General features: G+C 36.0%; 1 protein-coding gene across 2 annotated transcripts in view; it reads left to right on the top strand.

Annotated features, from left to right (window-relative positions):
* The first annotated feature begins 1,233 nt into the window (after nucleotides 1-1,233).
* Nucleotides 1,234-14,891, top strand: part of cwc25 (CWC25 spliceosome associated protein homolog) — a 79,636-nt gene continuing 65,978 nt past the window's right edge. For both annotated transcript variants that reach the window (XM_026282028.1, XM_026282021.1), the window contains exon 1: nucleotides 1,234-1,399. In XM_026282028.1, the coding sequence (XP_026137813.1) occupies nucleotides 1,382-1,399 (18 nt within the window). In that variant the 5' untranslated portion in view covers nucleotides 1,234-1,381. The remainder of the gene's footprint in view (nucleotides 1,400-14,891) is intronic.

The following is a 14,891-nucleotide window of genomic DNA, read 5'->3' on the forward strand; positions in this document are numbered from 1 at the left end:
GAGCCCTGCAGTTGTATATCCGATGGTGGCTCCTTGGGTACTTGTTTGGCCTGATATTGACTGGTATTTATTAGAGTTAAAGAAGAAGGGAAAAGATCAAATAGATTTGGTAAGTGCATTCAAGCATCACATAAGTAAAGATTATAAAGAATTCATACATATATATACAGATGGTTCTAAGAAACCTGAGACAGGAGTGACAGGATATGGGGTGGCAATTCCTGCTAAAGGAATAGGAATTAATAGAAGAACGTCAGATTTTTTAGGAGTTTACACAGTGGAAATGGTAGCAGTATTAGTTGCTTTAAGGTGGGTTGAAAAAACAAGACAAGAAAAGGTGCTGATATTATCCGATTCATCCTCAGTCCTAGTGAGTTTAAGGTCTTTTCACTCAAAAAGCCGTCAGGATGTGTTTTATGAAGTCCTTCAATCAGTAACAAGGATAGCAAATCAAGGAGGACAGGTTCAATTTATGTGGGTTCCAGCACATGTAGGGGTGAAAGGGAATGAGCAGGTGGATGAATTGGCAAAGAAGGCTTTAAAGAAGGGAAATATAGAAATGCAAATTAAAATAAGTAAAGCAGAGGTCAAAAGTATCATCTGGGAAAAAACCAACCAAATGTGGCAAGAAAGATGGGACAGAGAGGAGAAAGGAAGGCATTTCTATAATATTCAAAAGAGTGTAAAAATAACTAGGTTAGGTGGAGGGTACAGGAGAGAGGAAACCGTAGTGACAAGATTAAGGTTGGGGCACGGTGCGCTAAACAAATCCCTGAAAATGATAGGAAGACACGAGACAGGCTTGTGTGAGTGGTGTCAAGAAGAGGAGTCAGTGGAGCACATAATTATAAGATGTAGGAGGTATGAGGAACAGAGAGTGATAATGGAGAATAATTTGAGGGAATTAGGGGTTCAGGAATTAACTTTATCAGGACTGATGAGCATAGGTGACAGAGCACAGGTTAGAATATTGTTAACTTTCTTAAGGGAAACAGGTTTGTTTAATAGATTATGAGGATAAACAGGGATATGGGAAAGTGTGTTGGGTAATGAATGATTGTGTGTAGGTGTTAATTTTTTTTTTTTCTTTTTTTTTCTTTTTTTTATTATTTTATTTATTTATTTATTTTTAAATGTGGAAACTAGATTGTAAGCCTATTGTCTGATTCACACTCCGAAGCAGAAGGTGGCGGTAATGCACCAAAAGCTGGTTGCCAACCGCCGTTAAAAACAAAGAAGAAGAAGAAGAAGAAGAAGAGGAAGAAGACGCAGGAAGGACGGAAGTACGTTCCAGTGTAACACACGCCAGCAAAATTTGGGTTGGGTGTTTGAAATAATAATTTCTAACACGTTATAACATTATTAGTAAGGTCTCAGCAACATGGGAGGTGGTGACCTTGTAAGTACAATTTTGTTTTAAGTTGTCTTTTTCTTTTAGTAGCGCAGGTGCTAAAGATAACCGTTGTGGCCTTGTTAAGCTTGTATATTAAAACGTACCAATATCAGTCACTGACCGTTATTAAAACTGACTCAACGATTACCAAATTACGGTGCCGGGGAGCTGACATGGTTGGTTCACTTAGTTTTGCCGTGGCGACGAGATGTTAACTCGTGTGAAAGTTATATTATGTCGTGGCCACGAGATCATTTTGTCTAGGTAACGATACGGATGTCGTGGCCTCGAGATGCAATGTTGAGGGAATGACATCCATTTCTTTTGACCACGACTTCGTATGTTGCGGGAACGATTAGTTTGAATTACAAACTGATTTTTTTTTGCGTCCTTGATTTTAAGATACAATAATTAATCCTAAATTTCGACATTAACAACATCAGACGTGCGCACACTCACAAGATCTCCCGGTTGTGAATTCAGTTCACTTGGGACTCGCACTAAATGGTTAATTTGATTCATTAACTTTTCGACTCTAGAACCGCTTCAATCGGATCATTATAATTCGTAAACGAATCGTTAGGTGCGATTTGCGATCCGATATAAAAGGTTCATTGAAAAGACCTTCGTTCGTTCATGAATCACAAACATGTGAGAGTGAGGCCGGCGACACACTGGATGCGTGGCGTGTCGGTTTTTAATTCGTCTCCCATGTTAACAGGTTAGAGCTTACAGACCGCCTGCGTGAGACGCGCGTCTCAGGCGCGGCCCGAGCCGCGCGGAAAATGCGTGCATGCTAGAAATAGAACCGACGCCTATTTTTACCGCGACACGCGCGCGTGTTGGAAGCGTTTCCAGGCAAAATATAATAGGAAAATGTGTTTATATGTCATGTTGTACACAAATACATATGAATTCATGATATTTGAAAGTCTATAGGTTGACATAAATTCAGATATAAATGTAATTTAAAAAAAAAATAATTATCGATTTTCAAATATTTCACCTGTCAAACATAATCTATTTCGCCGTCAATACTTTTGACGGTGTCCTTTATCAGTAGGCGTAGGTGTGTAAAAAAATGTTGATATTGTTGTCATGAAGACAAGAGCCTGGTCTGTCAACGGTCTCCCTCTACAGCAGCAGCGCACCAGCGCGGTTCTGGTGTGTAAAGACACAGAAAACGCAAGGCAGCCACCATGCTTCTGGGACGCTTCAGACACGCGGCGCTCACGCCACGCAGCCAGTGTGTCACTGGCCTGAGGAGTTGTCGTCATGGTACAGAGCCCCTCCCCTCAATAGCATCATCATTGGAGTGTTCATTTAGGGCCGATTCATAGTCAACGCGAGAAACGCGAGCAAGCAACGCGAGCGACGCGCTCCCTTTCATAGTCTAAACAGTGAACGCAAGCGTCACGGGTGATGCGTGTATGCAATACACCGCTCACGCAACAGGGGGTCGTAGAGTCGGGTGATATTAGTAGAGTCGGGTCTCGTGATATTCAGATCACAATGGCAACTGAAGAGGAGTGTATTCTGTTGCTGATGAACTATCGTATAAATGTGGATGAATACGTATAAGTTTGCATAATTTTTCCTTTTCGGCCGCCAATGTATTCAAACCTTCTTCTTCTGTAAACACAATATACTTGAATTAATGTACAATACTTACAATGTCGCCCCCACCGACAACGCATAGTATTGCGTGAATCGGCGCGTCGCGTATCAAAAACTAGGACGACACATTTGGCTACGCACCGACGCATAATGGCGGCCGAAGCGTAACGATGCGTAGTCTCGGGGACGCGTATGTGTACAGATGCGTTGACTATGAATCGGCCCTTACACATACATGTGTGTATATGCCATCAAGAGCATGCCAAACCTGTAGGTGGCGGTGTAATGAGAAGCTCAAGCCCATGTCAGCCAATCAGAATCACGAAAATCACATGTAGACATAGGTTGCACTTTTGACGGAGGTGAGAGCTCTGGCGCCAGGGATGAAAATTAACTTTAAAAAAAAAATTTGTCCACCGACCACTGTGGTTGGTGGATTTCAAAATCTACCAGCCACTCAATGTTTTTACCAGCCACTTTCTTGTTTTTAACCGACAATGTGTAACTGCATGTGAAAATTAATAATACAAGATCTACAATACTTAATCTACAATATTTAATCTCAAGTCTCAATGAAATAATGACATTTTCTATTTCAATGATGCTCAAAAATGCTGCCTATCTAGGCAGCTTACTAGGTTTTGAAACAGCCGACTCTTGCTGAAGTAGCTCATTCTCTCAACTCTGTAGCCCAACTGATGATACACCGCACGGAACTTTTTTTAATGCACAGAACATTTTTTACGTACGCATTAATAATGTTGTATTTAATTCCAAAGGAATCACCAGTATTTTTGTGTGTAAGTGTATTTTTTTTTTTTTTTTTTTTTTTTTTTTTGTGGTTAAGGGAACACGTGGGGAAAAGTCCCCTGTTCAACACTGTATCCTTGAAAAAAATCTATGCTCACAAACTTTTACACCATCGACAAATGAACGCACAGTGTTTTTAATACATAATTTTTATGCGGCTCATCATGCCAGAGCTGTCAAACATGTGTATACAATGTTGTTTCTGCATTACAACTTACAACCCTCTACGGACACCTTGGCAATTGAATCGCCATTGGCTAGTAACTATTGTAGCTTACTCGCCAGTCAGTCAAGCTTTATAATAATACAGTATCATTTAAGAATAGAACTTTAGTAATTAAAAGTAAAATTGATAACCATGCTTTTTAGCTGGACTGGTGGTGGTGCTTTGTTGGTCATTCAGTGTTTCTGTAAAAAAAACCTTACAAAAATTACTGATAAGATATTAATACGATTCCTACTAATAAAAACTATAAACACACTAAGGATTAATGAGCTGCTGGATTCATGAATATTAACAGAGACAATTTGATATTAATCAGGTTTTGTGTTCGCTTTAAATCCACCCACTACCGGCAAACCGTCTGTTCTTAAAAGCTGAAGTCTTCCATAGAAACGCTGTTATTTTGACAGGAAAATACAACAAATAATATTGTTTAAATGTAGCACGTCAATCATCTCTCTTTCTCTATGTGAGTGTGAGAGAAAGCGACGGTGATTTGTGTGCCTAAACATTAGAGTTTACAGTACATTTATACAGGTGCGTTGCGCATCCATTGAGGGGGAAAAAAGCACAGATCATCTGACAGAGTCAGAGATTGTTTGCAAGTGAAACTATCTGTGCTAAACTTAGCCTCCAACTCACACACTGGCAAGTAAAATCTGATAATTTATTAGCCATTGGCTAATATTAGACATCATTTAGTAGCCAGAAGGAAGATTTAGTCGCATAATGTGAGTAATATACTCGCAATGTAGAGGGCAGTGTTAATTTCGTTAACCAAGACGACGACGAAAGATATTAGTTAATGAACATTTTTTCTGTGACTAAGACGAGACGTTGACGAGCTAAAAATTATATCTGATGACGAAATTATGACGACATTTATGCCACGTTTATCGTTAACCAGATGGGACTGGACTATAATGTTATTTGAGGACTACCGGACATTCAAAATACATCTTATAGGCTAATGTCTTCTAAAATGTGCGTCCTTGTCATTGGATTGCAATCAGATAAGAGCTGTCTGCATATCTAGTCTCAGTATGCAATCAGATAAGAGCTGTCTGCATATCTAGTCACAGCAGCCGCAGTGGATGGAAAGACTTCCAAAATGTGAATTAATGACCTGAAACAATGGCCTCAGCCCCCAGAAGGAGTAGAGATGTTCCGATACCCTTTTTCTCTTCCCGATACTGATTCCGATACCTGGGCTCAGGGTATCGGCCGATACAGAGTACTGATCCGATACCTGGGTGTGTATCTGAAAATACAGCTGTATATACTAGCCCTGTGTAAATTGCTAGAATTATTTTATGGTGTGCTTCAGACTTATCCCTTAATAAAACATGAACAAATACATGGTGAACTACTCTATTTATTACAGTATTTTTATTATGTGACATGAATTTGACAGTAATATTATTTTTTTTCTTAAGCGAAAAAGAACTTCAAATGCAGCCAAAAATCTAACACCGCAAACTAAAAAAAGGTATTTTAGTTTTACAATATAACATAAATATTTTATAATATAAAAAAAAAAAAAAAAACTGCAATAAGTCTAGGAATATAAAAAATGATTTATTAATCAGTTAATCTCTTTACAACAAATCAAGTAAAAAACAAGCAACCGTCTAGGCATAATTATTATTATTAATAGAGACGTATTATTATTATTAGAGACATAGCTAAATCTACTGTAGGCTACAACTGTAGCTTAATTTGCTCACGTTAAACCGAACATTCATTTTGATGGGTTGCCATGAAGATCTTTGAGTGTCTGTGTGTATTATATGACCGTTTTCTCAAATGAAACGGTAAATTCTCATGAAGTGATGGTTTATGCGTTCGTGTCCTCACATAGTGACACACGGCAGAGACTGCAAAACAGCGAGCTCCCGCGCATCTGCACCCGTCACTCACAGAGATGTAGAATATGCAGGAGTAATATTTAAATAGTATTTTGCAGTTTAATATTCACAGACACTAGTATATATTTGGCTACAGACTGGAGCCCTGCACTAACACAGAAGCGACTGAACGCAGCTGCGGGTAACTAATATACTTGGGAGTCGGTAACTTACTACCGGTACAACAGAGACGCCGGTATCATCATATTTTTACATTTTCAGCACCTAATTGGGAGTGAAGTGCCAGTACTTGTGGCATCCCTAGTTGCCGTTTTACTGTTTGGTTGGTCCAGTCTGAAATACTGCTAAACAGCGGACGTACTTCTAACCACTGATCTATAATATAGAAGTGGCTTCACTGTCTGTTGGCAGTTTAGAACGCAATGAGCGATCCAGTCATATATAGATCAGTGCTGCTGAAGCGTTTTCATTTCTTTTTCGCTGCTCTAAACGGGTTGCTTGTGGCAACACAGCACAACTTCCTGTGTTTGCAATACATTCTTAGCAGCGAAGATGAACCATGCAGTGGTTAGGCAAAGCTAGTGGTCATAATTAGGTCTTGTTTAAGAAAATGGTATCGGAACGGTATATGGGTTCATGTACTCGCCGATGCAGAATTTGTTGTTGATACTAGTATCGGAATCGGAACAACTCTAAGAAGGAGTAGTGATAAGGTGACCGGACGTCCTGTTTTTCATGGAAGTCACAACTCGTTGTTGATGAACTTAAAGTTAGTGAAGGCGTTATAGGCGAAATCATGCTGATAGAAGTGCTCTCTCTCTCTCTCTCTCTCGCGCGTGCACGTTCCACTTCCTCAGTTTTCACATACAGCGCGCGATCAGTTCTCAACACTCAAACACACACACACACAACAGTCCAAATGTTTATCTCAAGTAAAAGTGTCTCCCGTAAATACAGTAGGTTATGGATTAAGTGAACGTGAACAGGTGTGTGAAAACTGAACGTGTGTCAGTATTTCATGCATGCCTTCCATCTTAAAGGGACAGCATTCCAAATTAAATACCTATTTGTCATTTAATGTTAACCAACAAAAGACGTTAAATGTATACATGTTAAGTAAAACCTACAGTATCTGAAAAATGAGTTTAATTTGTATCTATTGTATTTGTCTTATTGTGCTTCTCTCTCTCTCTCTCTCTCTCTCTATATATATATATAATGTGTTCACCCAAAAGTAAAAATTTTCAATTTATTCAAGTTTTCCCAAATTCTGTCCTTGATTCAAATTTCTCATAAGCTCAATTGATTTTGTCTAAAGAAAGAAGAATTAATGATTATTTTAATTTGAAAACTATATATAAAATAAAAATTAATTTTGGTAACTACAGTTTGGCTAAAACTATTGACTAAAAGTTGACTAAAATGCAATGACTTTTCGTCGACTAAAACTATGAAAGACTCAAATGACTAAAATGTGACTAAGACTATTAAGCATTTTAATCTCAAGACTAAATCAAAAATGCCTGCCAAAATTAACACTGGTAGAGGGTTGATTTAATAGCCACAGAGCTAACTTCTGAAAAGTACTTGAAGACTGGAAATAAAATGCATCCCCCGGAGAGCGGTTATTAGACACGCGACCGATAATACTGTTTGTTAGTTTGCTTATTATGCTGTTTAAAAACAGTAAGATAAACACAAACGGTCCATATAATCTAAAATGTTGCAGAATGCTGGAGGAAAATGAACTTACCTGGGTTTGACAGAGACGTGACCGTATGCGGAAACTTGTGTACCATAACAAATTCAACTCTTCACGCAATCTTGTATAACATGAGCGTGTGCTAAAAAATTTACTGTAAATAACCAACAAATATATCACTCTGCCGGGGGCACTAACTTCAGCTCCAAACACTCTACTGGGAACAACACCGCCGTTTCGAGCCTGGTTTACACCGCCTTTCTCCACGGAGCTGCTTTGGATGATATTACACTTTTTTGCGTGTTGTACACACACCAGGGATGGAAATTAACTTTTTTTTTATCCACCGGCCGGGTGAAACAGTATGTGGTTTTTATTTACCCGCCATGGTGGCCGGTAGGTGAAGCGAGTTTACCTGCCACAACACAAAATCACCTGCATTTGGCTGGTGGTGGGTGCTAATTTCCATCCCTGCATAAGGTCACTGGCAGCTGCCAGTGGTAGGTCATGTAATCTGTAGGTAGGGATACAATATTATTTTTTTCAGAATCAATGCCAACTCAGGTTTTTATTTTTTGTTTTTTTTAATGTAGAATTTCTATAATATTGTGTGTTCGCCTGATCATCAATTTTGTGTGTTAAACACAATCTACTAAATATAGACTAAATATAGACTTAATTGAAAAATAACACATGAAAAAATATATAGTCCCAATCCATGGGTTAGTGGATAATACAGCAGCAAAAGTTATTATAGAAAAATCATGAGTGCACAATAATTATATAAAAATATTAAACATTTAGTGAAGCTAAATATTGTTCTGTACAATAGCCTAATTGCTGCAGGCTGCTTTACGTGTTTTTTTTTTTTTTTTTTTACAATTATTTTTTTTTTTTGCTTTTAATCTGTGCTTTTGTTTGTTTGCACGCATTGTTAAAGGTTTTCAGCTACAAAACACGATGTGTAATGTTCAAGCTTATTGTGTGTAAGCTTGTTCAAAAATGACGGAAACAACAAATGTTGCTGAAAAATAACGTCTGTCTCATTAAACTTAATATAAATAAACAAATATTTGAATATTTGTTTTTTTGTGAGCTCAAATATTCGAATGTGATATTTGCGGAAAACGCCCATCCCTAATTTGTGCACATTCACAATAAAATTCAGTGATTCTTATCCTAAATCTTCAGTCTAACCCACTCTCAGGGGTTTGTTTTATTTTATCTTTCACTTTTAATCACGTTTTCGCATCTCTTACTGTGGTAAACGGGAAAATTAATCAGTTGCCTCAAATTAATAAGTTGTAGGAACAAATTATCAAGTTATAGAATAGCCTTTCTTTTATCCCGCAGCCCTGCAAAGCACACAATATTTTAATGCATTTAGTAGACGCTTTTATCCAAAGCGATTTACAGTGCATTCAGACTATCAATTTTTACATATCATGTGTTCCCGAAGAATCGAACCCCCAATCTTGCGCGTAATAGCGCAGTGCTCTACCAATTGAAATACAGGAACAATATGAAATAATTATCTGGATAAATAACTTTCTATGTTGAATAACTTTTGTGTTGTTTCTATTTTAATGTACTTTTAAAGTTTCAATCACATTAAAAGCTTCATTTGTATTAGGGCTGCACGATTTAGGAAAAAAAAAAAAATTACATTGCAATATTTTTTTCCCAACAATATATATTGCGATATTGAGAGCCATCAATCCAGGCTAAATTAAAAAATTACCATTCCATGATATTAATAATTTCACTAATAAGCAAGTTTTATTACAAGTGACAAGTCACTTAATATTTTATTCCAAAATTAGAACATTTCTGTAAACACAAAAACAGAACACATTTTTAAATAAAACAGCAGCTTTACACCAAGCCCCCTGATTGGTTTACAACAATATAACTTTATATATATATATATATATATATATATATATATATATATATATATATATATATATATATATATATATATATATATATATATATATATATATATATAAATTTTTTTTTTTTTTTTTTTTTTTTTATGAAACAACTCATAAGCATTTTGGTTCACAATCTTTTAAGTCAACTTTTCTTAGCCAAAGTGCCAAAGTAAAACAGTGTTGGTGTTGGTCATCATAACCATGGCCAAATATATGAAATAAACAATGAAATAAAACTTTAATATATTTTGTATTAAATCTTATAAACAGATTAGAGAACATATTCCTGTAAACAGAACAGCCAAACACATTTAAACAGCAGATTTACAACACCAAGCCCCCTGATTGGTTTACAACAATATAACTAAAAATATATATATTTTTTTTATAAAACAACTAAGCATTTTGGTTCACAATCTTTTGTTTTTAAGTCAACTTTTCTTAGCAAAAGTGCCAAAGTAAAACAGTGTTGGTCTTCATAATAATGGCTTAACAAAATGAAATAAAACTTCTAAACTGAGTATTCTTAAGCATGCATGATCATGCTAATGTATGCTTTGTAGGGCTGGGTATCGATACAATGTTACAGATGGATTTGATTTCGATTCACAAGCTCTCAAATCGATTCGATTTCGATTCTTGATTCAAGTCAATGAATATAGATTTAATACAAATACTATATGTAAACAGTAATGTGTCAATATGTACCGTATTTTCCGGACTCTAAGTCACACTTTTTTTCATAGTTTGGCTGGTCCTGCGACTTATAGTCAGGTGCGACTTATTTATCAAAATTTATTTGACATGAACCAAGGGAAAACATTACCGTCTACAGCCGCCAGAGGGCACTCTATGCTGCTCAGTGCTCCTGTAGTCTACACTGAGACGCGAACAGTTTAAAACGATTCAGTTCGATTTGGTGAACTGGTTCAAAAAGATCCGGTTACATCGAATGATTCGTTCGCGAACCGGATATCACAAACTGCTTTGTTTTGACCTCTGTCACAACATACACGGAAGAGAAGACAATGCTAAATAAAGTTGTAGATTTTGCTATTTTTGGAACAAAATGTGTTTTTGATGCTTCAAAAAATTCTAACTGACCCTCTGATGTCACATGGACTACTTTGTTTTTCTAACCTTTCTGGACATGGGACAGTAGACCGTACACACAGTTTCAAGGGAGGGACTGAGAGCTCTCGGACTAAATCTAAAATATCTTAAACTGTGTTCCGAAGATAAACTGAGGTCTCACGGGTTTGGAATGATATGAGGGAGTTATTAATGACATAATTTAGATTTCTGGGTGAACTATCCCTTTAATGGTAAGGAGGGAGAGAGAGAGAATGTTAGCACACTTCTGTTATGTGTGTGAGTGAGAGAGAGAGAGACACGCTCGTGCACTTCTGCTGTGGTCTTTGATATTCACTCACTTAGGCCTGGTTCACACGGGACGATTTTAAAATTGTCGGCAGATTTTCCAAACCTGAGAGACCCCACACACGGCGATAAAAAATCACGGGTCTAACAGTTTTGGTCGCTCCGTGTGTGGTGTGCAGCCACACGGCAATATCAACACATCACACACGAACCGATTTGACTCCCGAGCATTCCCAGGTCAGACGGGAAATCTCGCAAAATCCCTCGAGATCAAACGTGACTTTAGAGTAAACAATCATGGCGGACGAAGAGGATGCAGTGGCCATTGTTTGTGCTTTGTTTTTAACGGGGAAAAAAAACATAAGAAAAATAAGAAAAGGCGATGGTCAAAGAGGTGGAGACGACGCGAGCATGGACTATACTTGCTATATCATGATATGGAGATAAGTTGTTGTTTTATCTCATAGAAATGTTGTTACGTACTACACAGATTAATAACCGTTGAAATAAACGTTCATATATTAGTTTCCATGTACTCTGGTGGACTGCAGTTGTGGATGTAGTTATGCCCATCGACTTTATTTGTATTTGTTATATTATATACGCCGGCTGTTTTGATTTTGTTTCCCGGTACTATCACTGCCTCGTCACCTCGCTTTCTGATTGGCTACACGCCACAGTCCACAGGCTGCGTGATTGTTTGTCCTCGGGGGACACCACACACGAGAAGAAATCGGGCAAAATAAATCCAACATGTTGGATATCCCCGATTTGAGATCGGAGCGGTCCCGACATTCTTCCGAGCAGAGGAGATTAGTCTTAACACACCACACACGGCAGGAATATTTGATCAGATTATTTTACGATAATCGGAGCATCCTAAGATTGTCGGAAGGGCTGAATCGGGGCTAAAATCGGCCCAATTATCCTGCCGTGTGAACCAGCCTTTAGCACACGCATATGGATTAAAACTAAATTTTCAAAAAAGACAATTTATAAGGGCATTCACTATAAACTAGAGATCGACCGATATGGTTTTTTCTATAGCCTATGCTGATGTTTAGAGTTCAGGGTCAGCCGATGACCGATATGTGCTGCCGATTTTTAGGGCTGATACCTTGAAGTTTTCCCCTTCATTTGCATGCTAAAATGTCACACTAATAATAAGTAGATGCACAACATTTCTAAACTTAACATCATTTATTGAGCACAGACAGAAGTCAATCAGAAAGTCAATCATTTACAAAAAAGTTTTAGAGCATTTATCGAGCAGAATTTTTCAAGTTTGTTGGAACATAAATGAAAACTTACATATATTAAAATAAAAAGTTATGAATAAAAATCAATTAAACTGAAAAATATAAAAAATTAAATGTATAAAAAATAATTGTAGTGCTGCAAACACTAGCAACCAGAAACATTTGTGTTTGGTATAAATGACACAGAACATCTAAAGTGCATTCTAATTTCAAACTTAAATCGCTGTCTGTTCATTATTAAAATAAAGTACAGTCAACCAAACATATGAAAGGTTACACTGGTCAGTTTAAATAGAGCGTAGTATACCAGTCCACTCTGCTGTTATGCCAAGGACGTTTTTGGTCATGTGAAGAGGATGATATTTTCCGTCTGGTGTACATAAAAAAAAAAAAAAAAAAACATTCAGATACATTGCGAACGTGGAAACGTTTGGAAATGCGCAGAACAAGACCTGAGCAATAACCTCCAAATACATCTAGTCAAACCCGCATTCGCTCGCTGTCATATGCACATACTCTGCTAATGCTCGGTAAATGCAGGATTTTTAAAAACAAATAGGCCTAGCAAAATGCAAAAATTCTAAATCGAATATTTTGCAGAACAGGATAAAAAAAAAAAGAAAAGTACTGGTCATAATAATACTTGAATAAAATACTTGCATAAAAAGCGGTTCAGTGACTGCACAGCCACAGGCGCCACAGTTACGTTTGGGAATATTTTAAAATACAACAACGAAACCATTTAAAGAGGCACATTCAGCGGTCTCCTTGAAGGGAAACAGTCAACAAAGTAACATGATCTAAAACATATGGTGCAATCTCTTCATTTTATCAAATGATCATAATCACATCTATTCATTTTACAGTCCTGCTACTAGCATTTTATTCAGACTAAAACCCCTTTAATTCAGTTGAGAGAACTTTTTTTCCCAAGTGGCTTTGCACATAATACCAATGCATATACGCATTTTGCAGTGTTAAGGTTATTAATTGATCGTTAATTTAAACGTCGATTTAGTGAACGATTTAGTGGAGTAGGTGCGCTCTGCGCTGTGCCATGCAATGAGAATAACCGTACTCTCAAGAACTATAAACCGTGTCACCTAGATATCTGATTGGTCAGATAGCTGGTCAACTGATAAAAAAAAAGAAATAGGCACATGTATTTTACTATGGCACAGTAATATAGTAATTTTATTATATATATATATATATATATATATATATATATATATATATATATATATATATAAATATCATTTGGATGATCATATATCATTTGATCATCTGATCATTTGGAATGAGAATAAAAACAAACAAAAAAAGAAAAACCTTGCAAATAAGTTCTAACATTCATTCAATATCTTATTTCCTGAATATTACTGATGAACTGATCAAAAAGTACACTACTGCTCACGTTTTACTACTATATAGTGTAGTAATATAGTAATAATTTAGTACTTTCTCCTGTTTTATTGTGAGCTTCCTCTTTTCTGATCATTTGGAATGAGGATAAAAAAGACACACACACAAAAACATTTAAATAAGTTCAAACATCAATTCAATATCTAATATTTCCTGAATATTATGAAATTGAGATGGCCGGGCCTTGGTGACGTCACACCCCACATAAACTTTCGATCATGCCCAACATTTTTCTAATTGACAGCCAGAGCTGGGTAGATTACTTATGAATTGTAATCAGTTACTGATTACATATTACATGAATAAAATTGTAATCATTAATATAATCTCTTAGATTACACATTTTTGGTAATGTAATCTGATTACTTTTGGATTACATTTAGATTACATTTGTGCTAACCCTTATTTGATATCACATATATTCAGTTAGCCTAATCTTGTACTTTTTGAAAAAAAAAAAGTTTATATATTTATTTATTTATTTATTCAGCAAGAAGAACCACAATGAGAGTTAATACTTAAAAAATACTAAAACTAACTTACCTTGCTGTTAGAGTTTGCTAGTAACACTGAAAAAAAATCACATCTTGTGATTTTAAAGCATGTTTACTTATAATTTAGAAAATGTAGAAAACCAATATTAAAAAAAACATGAAATTCACAGCAATATCAATACTAGGTAAAATATTTAATCTAAGAAAGAAAAACACTAGAAGTGAATAAGACTGTATCAATGAAAAACATCAAACAATATAGCTACATTGCAGTCATGAAAAATACTAAACATTTCTATCCATCTCAACCCATTTTAAGTGCAAAGTATCAATGAGGAAAAGTCAAACAATAGCAACATAACAAAAATTAATATTAAAGAGGATTAAACTCATAGCAATAACATTGCTAATATAGGACTCGACATGAAGCTTTTACATGAGCTTGGGACATCTATCAGGTATTACTTTAATCAGTATATTTTTGATATTTGCCTTAAATTGATTGCTGTTACACCTTTTTAACTTAAAAAGATTAAACTTTTAAAAGTTAAATTTAGATGTCTACATTTACGTTGAATTCTTACGTTATCCTTAAATTAAATTAGAAAAATAAGACATTATGGTTGTTATTATTATTAAAATAAAATCAGTATCAACAAACTCCATCTTTCCAAATGAATAAGTTATTAGATTAATGTTTTACTTTTTTTGACATACAAAATATGAAATGTTGGAAAAATAGACTGATACTTTTAAATATGATATTAAACCACCAGTAGGTGG

Source organism: Carassius auratus, chromosome 2, assembly GCF_003368295.1.
Source record: "Carassius auratus strain Wakin chromosome 2, ASM336829v1, whole genome shotgun sequence".
Lineage (NCBI taxonomy): Eukaryota > Metazoa > Chordata > Actinopteri > Cypriniformes > Cyprinidae > Carassius > Carassius auratus.